At 42.3% G+C, this 9659-nt stretch overlaps 1 protein-coding gene across 2 annotated transcripts in view; it reads right to left on the minus strand.

The window, feature by feature from the left end:
- Dmxl1 (Dmx like 1) overlaps positions 1–4190 on the minus strand; it is a 134690-nt gene extending 130500 nt beyond the window's left edge. For both annotated transcript variants that reach the window (XM_027400878.2, XM_027400879.2), the window contains exon 1: positions 3684–4190. In XM_027400878.2, the coding sequence (XP_027256679.1) occupies positions 3684–3770 (87 nt within the window). In that variant the 5' untranslated portion in view covers positions 3771–4190. The remainder of the gene's footprint in view (positions 1–3683) is intronic.
- Positions 4191–9659: the final 5469 nt, after the last annotated feature.

Below are 9659 nucleotides of genomic sequence, written 5' to 3' on the forward strand. Positions count from 1 at the left end.
TCAGCAAGACAGCTCAGAGTCAACGTACTTGCTACCTAACCTCATGACCTCAATTCAATCCAAAGAAGCCTGAGGTCAATCATCAGCAGATGAAGAGAACAATCTCCTACAAGCTGTCCTCTGACTACCATACATGTGACACATACATACATACAATGTAACAAAATTTTAAAAAGTTAACTCCCTTTCTATTTCTTCTAAACACATCGTCAGCACTAAGTATGGATGAATTACAAAAGGAAAAAGTATTTTATGTCAGCATTCTACACAAAACATTAGGACACCTAGATTCTAATTAACTGTCTCTTTTAAATTACTTTGTCTTGTAAACAGAGCATTTCCTCTACATCCACCACAAAGGAAATTAAGATGGATAAAAGAATGAGGGAAGCATTACTGTAACCAAAGAAAAAATAATTTTGGCTCAATGAACCCATTATCTCCTCTAGTTCCTCACTTTATGTTGATGATAAAACATGTAACAAATGAACTATGAAAAAAATTTCAAAAAACTTCAGTAGAAATATTACAGACTCAAATACAAATTTTGTTTTGTTTTGTTTTTCGAGACAGGGTTTCTCAGTAGCTATGAAGTCAGTCCTGGAACTCGATCTATAGACCAGGCTGCCTCGAACTCACAGTACCATGAATTAGGTACAGTGAATTATAACCTTAATTTAATAAGAGTTAACATTTCATGTAACAAACACCAGTCTCATTAAAAGATAGGAAAATGAGCTGGGCATTGGTAGCGCACGCCTTTAATCCCAGCACTCGGGAGGCAGAGGCAGGTGGATCTCTGTGAGTTCGAGGCCAGCCTGGTCTCCAGAGCGAGTGCCAGGATAGACTCCAAAGCTACACAGAGAAACCCTGTCTCAAAAAAACCAAAAAAAAAAAAAAAAAGAAAAAAAAAAAAAAAAGAAAAGAAAAGAAATAGGAAAATGAAATTTAAAGGTTAGAAAACAACTAATGACAAAGACCTGTGGCCCCAGCTAGTCAGCAGACAGGAGGGTCACAAGTCCTGGGCAGTGCGGCCAGGCTCTACCTCAAAAGAAAAGGTGAAAACAGTGTTGAGGATTCCTTAGCATGTGCAAGACCCTTTGGTTTGATCCTCGGAACAAAAACAAAAACAAAATTTTTAAAAATTAAAACAAAATCAAGCAAACAAACAAAAAACCAACCTAATTATAAAGAACCATGCTTGAAACCAAACCAGTTATGACTCAACTACTACGTATCACTACTACCTCAGTCACTGTCTAGGCACTCACAATGAAGCCACTGTGGATACATACTCAAGACAAGACTGCTTGATAATGAAATAAAAGCATTCTGAAAGCATAAGTAAGATAGTCAGTGCCTACTAGTAGCTTTCTAAGGGCAAATCCAGACTAGTTTTATGGCATTTGATGTAGTAAGAAAAAAAGTTTTGATATGCTAACCTGTATTAGTAATTTTGAATTTTAAAACATGAAAACTGGCATTCAAATTCAATTTGAAGTATGTCAAGTCTTTACTATAGGAATCCATCTTGTTCTTCATAGTCCCCCAATACAATAGTTGAACTATTAGCAAATGTGTAAAAGGAAGAATTGCAAACACAGGCTCATCGTCAGAGAAATCATGAAGTTCACAAAGGATGAAGGAATCCTTCAAGGGGAGATTGCCATATTTCAAGTCCCTGCCTCAAGTACAATTACAACTGAGAGGGACTTTTAGTCTTCATATACAATCTATCATTAATTTTTGCTCTTCTTCCTGAAGAAATAAGAACTCAAAAGGTAGGGGACAGTGAGCTCACTGGAATGCTTGACTAGGATGCCAGAAGCCTAGGATTTGCTCCTCAGAGCCTTCAATCCCACTCAAACAAGAGGTTAAGAACAAATCTCAAGGGAGGAAACAACAGACTGTTCGTAACGTGACGGAGAAAACGAGTAATTTCAAGATTAAAAAAATATAAGGTATACCCACTTATTAAGGAAACTAAGGGCAAGAAACTTGCTGAGATGGAACTACAGCTGACTGCAGAAAAAAAAAAAAGACTGTAATCTTTAAACTGCCACCAAAATAAAAGAGGGCTGAGATCTTTACACCAAATTTATGTACTTATACATGTTTATGTCTCTAGTGTGTGAATAAATGTGTGTGTGTTTGAATAAATATGTGTGCAACTTATTTGATTGCAAGCTTATCTGGAAGCAATCAGCAAACAGCTTGGAGAAGGTCATCAACGCTTGCTTTAGGAAAAACTAACTTTAAAAACAGAACTGGGCCACAAGTTACACAGTATAAGATGGCTATACAACCCTTGGCTCCTGAAAACCAACATGGAAGCAATTGGCCGAGGTTTTACAGCTAATGCATATAAGTGTATAAACGGACTATTAGTATGGTACACCCTTTGAAGCACCCATACCGCCTTATGTACATTCGGAATGCTTTTTGCAAGTTCAGAGCATTTGCCTTGGAAAAGCCCTCACAAAGCCTAAGGGAAGGCAGAAAATGTAATACACCTCTACCCTATAATCTCTCGCCTGGATGACCTCCAAGGAGGCTGTATTTCCTTCCTTCCCTTAAATAAGACCAGACAGCAATGTCCAGCTGTGGGGTGACAAGTGCTAAGACCTCTCTCCCCTCCCCTCACTTCCCCCGAGGATTTTAGGCTAGACAAAAATCAAGAAGTAGAAGCTTGACACTACTAGTGTCACATACCACCCCACTGGGAAGTCACTGTCTCTATCCGGAAAAAAAATGAGCTTGGTTGACACATCTCTAAAAGTATAGTTTAAGCGTTAAATGCCCACTTTAAAGGCCGGGTATCACTTAGTCCAACAAAGCCACACACCCATACACCCACACCCACACACGTCAGAGAAATTAATTCCAAGCATGGGCATCTGTTAAGCTGTTTGTTTAAGCTGTACAAAATTGAATTTACATTTAATCAAAAAGTTGCAGCAAAACTCATCAGCACTACAAATATGCTCAGACTAAAGATCTCAAGTCCACTACTGACTTATGACTTGAAATTACTAGAAAAGCTAAACTAAGATAGAAATGTCATTATACTGATAAAGCCAGAAATGCGACACAATTTTGGTCCTAATAGCTGGGGAAAAAAGGTGGGGGGGGGGGAGAAAAGCAAGTCACTTTGGCTAAATCTTAACCTGCCCTTAGGAAACAGGAGATACGCTGAAAATACAATGGTGAAACTGTCAGTAATTACCTCAAAACTTTTCAAGGGCTACAAGGCCGTTGCCGCTAACTCAAAGGGTGATAGGAATGAATGAAGAATATTTTCTTTGAAAAGTTATTCGTCGGTGAACTTTAAGAAAAATAAGTAGGCACTGTTTTCATTATATTGTTATTTGCGCTGGTTTAATCATCAGCAACTGTTTTAAGACTACAAAGACTTGACCTTAGAACTGGAAAAAAAGAGAGAGAGAAACATATCCCAACTACGGAATGTATATTAATTCGACAATTCAGACCCATGCTGTGAGAAAAACCAAAAGCCCCCCCCACCCCAACTCGTGACACAACTATCATTTGGGGGGCGCTACTTTGGCCCCAGGGGGTCAGACTAACATTTCTGAAAGCCAGAAAGCACGGAGGACGGCCGTGCGAGCGAAGCGTCGGCCGCTCCAGGCCTCGCTCGCTAGCTCGCTCGTTGCGGCACTCACCGTGAAGCGCTGCTCGCCGACGCTGCCCACCGAGAAGCAGTGGTCGCCGGGGTTCACGGCGCCCGTCAGCACCTGGTGCAGGTTCATGGCGGCGTCCTAGTCCCGCAGCAGACGCCGCAGCCAGCTCATGCCCGTGCTCAGCCACCTCCCTGCGCCTTCCCCTAGGGGCGGCGGCCGCGGAAGAGCGGCGATGCCAGGCGCCCGAAGCCGCAGACGCTCGGTGGGGGCCCGCGGCTCATCCCGAGCCGGGCGGCCGAGGCCTCAGGGGGGCGGGCCTGGGAGCGAGCGAGCGAGCGCAGCGCCGCGCTGCTCTGCACCTGTCACGGATGCCCAGGTGAAGCACAGCGACCGCTCACCGATCCGACCCGGACGCAGCTCCCCTGGGGTCGCACTGTCCGCACGCAACGCCCGAGCCGGGTCAGCCGGACACACAACCCGAGAGGCACCGCGGCACGCGCTGCTCCCGGCCGACCGGCCCTTCCCGGCCGCGGTCCCGCCGCCCTCGCCAGCTGCCACCGCTCGCTACGCGGCTCCAGCCTTTGCGCCAAACTATCGCGAGACCTTCTTCCGAGATCCCGAGTGCCCATGAGTACGCACAGCAGCAACGCCTTTTCTAGTCGAGAGTTAGCCAATCCCGAGACGCGAAAATACCTAGAGCTCCGCCCCATCCCGAGGAGAAGCCTACGGCGCCTTTGAGCCTTTCACATCCCCAGCCTAGCGCAAACACCGAGAGCCGAGAGTTACCTAAAAGTTACCAAATTGTGCTTTTGCGTAAGGGTCCAACCAAACTGCTGGGATAGAAAGTTCAACGGGGAGGAGTTGCAGTTTCCTTGATCCTGGTACGACTACAAGTCCCAAGATGCACCGCTCCCCACAGGCACTTTGTGAGGCTCTGTGAAAGTGACCATTGAAACCGTTTAGCTTTGTCGCGGTTATTCCTGCGCATTTCCAAGTCACTAAACAGGATAGTTTAGAAAGGTTTAAGCTCTTCAGTAATACTAATCGATGTGTGTTTTAATATAAACAACAAAGATTTTAAAATATTGCCAATAATATTGACCCACCAGTCCTACTTAGAACCCAAGAATCTCAAGACGAATTGTCAGGCACCAGGGGTGAAATCCAGTTCTCATTATGTTTTGACACCAGTTTCGTGTTATTATTAGCAAAAATCTGCTCGAATGGCTGCCCCTCATAGGGACAGACTGTTCTGTTCCTCTGTATCTCAAGTGTTTGGCACAAACTTAATCCAAAGTGTTCAAGAAAGTTTCAAATGGATGAGTATAGGTATGAACTTCGTTGCAGTAATATTGACAGAGGTGAGAGGTCAGAGACACAGCTCAGTGCTGACACCCTCAGCAGCCTAAGGAGTTTGCCTGCATTAGAAACTTCAGGCCAAACCGGAATTTGGAGCTTGGGTGCAAAAAAGAATTTCAGGACTATCCAGTTTATGAAGCACGGGTGAGGTTTAATAAAAATATTTTATTATAGGCCTAAGTGCGAGTGTTAATAGAGCAGCATTCAGAAAGAAACACAGACCCAAGTGTTGGTATGGACTCCTGGAGGAATGGGGTTGAAGGCTAGTGTTGTGGGATGTTTTACCCTTTTGGATTTTGGGGGACCCACCATCAAGCTCCCAAATTAAAACACACGGAGTCTTATTATTACTTATAAATGCCTGGCCTTAGCTTAGCTTGTTTTTTGCCAGCTTTTCTTAAATTATCCCATCTATCTTTGGCCTCAGGCCTTTTATCTTTCTCTATTCCTGCATACTTTTTCTTTGCTTCTTACTCTGTGTCTGGCTGTGTGGCCGGGTGACCTGGTGGCCAGGTGGCCAGGTGGCCAGGTGGCTATCCCCTGAAGTCCTTCTCCTTCCTCTCTTGTTTCCGGAACCTTTTCTTTTAGGTTTCTCCTCATATTTATCCTCTCTGCCTGCCAGCCCCGCCTATTTCTCACTCCTGCTTCCCTAATTGGCTGACTGTTCAACTCTTCAGCAGACCATCATGTGTTTTAGACAGGCCCAGTAACACAGCTTCACAAAGCTAAACAAATGTAACATAAACAAAAGTACCACACCTTAAAATAATATTCCCTATCAGGCTAGAGTTGTTTTAGTCATACAAACCATTTTGGGACTGAAAAGAACATCTCATCCTAAATGAATTTGTGGCTATGAAACTGGACAGAAAGTCTTGATTCACATAGTAGCTAGCTATACCATTGGATATGTTTATTAATTTTGAGGAGTCATTTCCTCATCTATAAAAATGGAAAGTTTAATTTGATTATCAGGAGCATTTTGCTTTGTTTTGACATTTATCCAATTTTGTGTTCTTGTTGATTTTTGTTTAAAATCTCTAAGAATGTGTATAGTTCTTGCTACCAACTGCCTAAATTTAATGCTGCCCTAACTACTTTCTTGAACAAATAATTTTTTTTGTTTTTTGAGACAGGGTTTCTCTGTGAAACAGTCCTGTCTGTCCTAGAACTCACTCTGTAGATCAGGCTGGCCTGGAACTCACAGAGATCCTCCTGCCTCTGCCTACAGAGTGCTGGGATTAAAGATGTGTGCCACCATTGACAGATTTGGGCAGATAATTTAATCTCCTTTTGCTTTAACTTTTAAAATGGATATAACAGTGGGCATTTTTCACCTAATTGTCATGGAATTTAAATGAGAACACTCTGTGGCATAAACAAAGCAGCCAATAAATGTTCTGTGTTGTTATTATTCCTAAATCATTCTGACCTGTAGTCTGCACAGTGTCAAATTAATCAGATTTCTCAGTGATATTTGAGGCTTTCTCAAATGTTCTGAGATTATCCCAATCAGTATTCAAAATTATACAAGGACACAAGCTAGCATAGTGGCATATACCTATAATCCTGCAGTTGGCAGAAGGATCAAGAATTCAAGAATAGTCCAGGCTACATACATACCCAGAAACAGTCTAAAAGAAGAAATTAAAGCCTATGAGGGTGAATGGCTAATAACACAATGAAATTCTTAAGTACAACCTTGTCTTAAGTTAAATTTAACCTGAAGATGCCTTCATACCACAATTTCCAAGGTAACCGTAACTTAATTTCATATGCAAACTGTAAGCTTACCCATAGGAATATATATTTTTCTGGGGACTAGAAGAGTTTGAGTGCTTCACAAGCATGTGAGATTTAGGCCATCACAGGCCACCAGCTGATAAGACCTTGTTTAAATAGGCAAACCCTGACCTGTAACCAGTGAAGCCAATTACATGCAACATATTTCTGTTTTCTGCCAACATTGTGGAAGAGAGCTCTCTGAACCTTTTCTGGTTCTGAGGGCTGCCAATCTGAGAATCTTTCTTTCTTCCATTAACTCTTAAATTTTATTACATAAAGATTTCCCTTTAATATTAAATTGCCCACCAAACAAGCTGTCTGAATTACAGAAGTAACTCAAACTGTTAAATCTAGTTATTTGACTTTATCCACCTCAATGGAAAAAAATATTTTAACCATGATCTCTTTTCTATTGGGAAAAATATTAAAAGAAAAAGCTTTACTGTATAAATCACCTATGAATATTTATCTCATGTGATCTTTGTCAACAGTGTTCTGACCAAACTACACCTAGAATTGTAAGCTGAGGGGTGAATTGTGTAAAGTGGCCAGAGAACAGTCAAGAGGACACAAGTGTTCTTTTTATCTCTGCCACTAATACCAAGTGACCCTGAAAAAGACATTTTTAACTCTTTAGGTACTAGTATGGCCTCGAATTTGAAGAGACCAGGCTGCCCCTGCCTCCCAATTGCTGGGATTGAAGACATGGGCCACCACTGCCTAGCTATTTCCTAGCTTTATAGTGAGGTATTTGGACTAAGTCTGTGACCCATGGGCCAAATGCAGTCTGCTTCTATTTATAGAGTCCTTGACCTAAGAATGGTTTTTACAGTTTTTAAGTAGCTCAAAAAAATCAATAAGAGAATAATATTTCATGACACGTGGATATTTGTGAAATTTAGGCAAGACTGGTGGTATAGACCTATAATCGTCTCTGCCCAGAAGGCTGAGGCAGGGCCATCATAAGTTCAATGCCTGTCTGGTCTACAGAGTGACTTTGAGGCCAGCCTGGACAACTTAGCAAGACTTCATCTCAAAAGACAGAGCTAGGATATAGCTCAGTGGCAAAGTCCCTGCCTGGCATACACAAGGCATTAGGGTCAATCTCCAGGACACACACACACACACACACACACACACACACACACACACACACACACACACACACACACACACGGAAGAGAAAGGAAAAGAGTGTTTGGCAGAGAGGGAAGGAAGCAAAGAAAGAAGGAGAAAGAAAAAAATTACATAAGTTACATAAATTAGCATTAGTAGAACGTAGCTATATATAGTCATTTCTATGTTGTCTATGTTCTTTCCAACTGCAATGCAAAAGAGGGGAGTTTCAACAGAGGGACTGTATGGCCTGCAAGGCTGTTTCCAGAATACCAGAACTTGGCTTGCCTGACTACAAAATGCTACTGAGTAAAAAGATGGGAATTGAATTTGTAAACTATGTTTTTCAGAAAGTCAGTCATCTGAGAAGACAATTAGCACCCCAGACGCCTGCCTTTCATCACATCTTCATCCAGCAGGTTACATGGGGTGTAAACAAAGGCAATCATTCTCTTTGAAGCTGTGCTTCTCAACCCATGTGTCATGACCCCAAAGGGGTCGCATATCTGATAGGCTGCTTGTTAGATATTTGCATCATGATTCACAACAGTAGCAGAATTATAGTTGTGGAGTAGCAATTAAATAATTGTATGATTGGGGGTCACCACAACCTGAGGAACTATATATTAAGGTATCACAGTATTAGGTAGGTTGAGAACCACTGCTTCTAGTCTTTGGTTTAGCCTCATCTCTGAGATTTGTGGTGCTAGTGGTCTCTCTCTCTCTCTCTCTCTCTCTCTCTCTCTCTCTCTCTCTCTCTCGCTCTCGCTCTTGCTCTCGCTCTCTCTCATCTCTTGCACCTTTACCTTGTTACCATTGTTTTTCCATTAGCACAGAGGCTGCACTTCAATCTGGTGCAGTTTTAGCTAGCAAATGCAGTTACTGGTCTGATTCTCTAGCAGTGGCCTGGCCCCTCAGGCCACAGCTTGATGGGAATTCTGTACCTGCAGGCATCAGCTATGTCGCTGCCACAAAATAATCTCCACTGTTACATTTATCAATAAGACTCAGGAGTCAAAGGCTGGGGTGAAAACCTACTAGCTCAGAGAGGCTGAGTAGTGACTAGCTGATCTCTGCTGGCATCTCGGAAGGAGAGTGTCCTTCCTCTCCACCAAAGCAAAAGAACCCAGGCTACACTAAGTTCCTCCCTACCACTTCCCGAGCATCTCATTATCATCAAACAGAAACCACATGACTCTCCATGATTACATTCTGTCAACTAGTTGCTAATTCAGTCTCCTGACCCAAGGCTGATTTTATTTAATTAATGAAAATGCAAACTCAAGGTTCACAGTGGGATCAAATATCCCACAACATACTATAGTTCTCAGTGCATCTGGGTTGCATACTTCCAAGGCCTCTGAGCCTTCCATCCTTTGCACAGAAGCCTCTAGGCTAGGGGTTGACAGATTAACAAACTAGTGGCAGCATGTTCATGTTGAGGTGTTTACAAAGAATATACACAGATTCCTTTCTACTATATGAAGTACAAATGTGTTCTGACATAGAATATAAAAATGATCATATCCATTCATTTTCTCCCTTATCATTCTCCACTGTCAGCTACAACTTCTATCAGGTATGTATCATACTAACTATGGCATGCTGCCAACAGTCAATTGTTACCAGAAGAGATATGCATATTTAAAGATGATCTTAGTGTACAAAAATAATTACTAGGGGGTGGAAATGGTAAAGAGAAGAAGGGACAAGGGGAAGGTTGATAATGAGTACCAATCATGAATAGGAAAATGTTCT

This window comes from Cricetulus griseus, chromosome 2, assembly GCF_003668045.3.
Source record: "Cricetulus griseus strain 17A/GY chromosome 2, alternate assembly CriGri-PICRH-1.0, whole genome shotgun sequence".
In the NCBI taxonomy this organism is placed as follows: domain Eukaryota; kingdom Metazoa; phylum Chordata; class Mammalia; order Rodentia; family Cricetidae; genus Cricetulus; species Cricetulus griseus.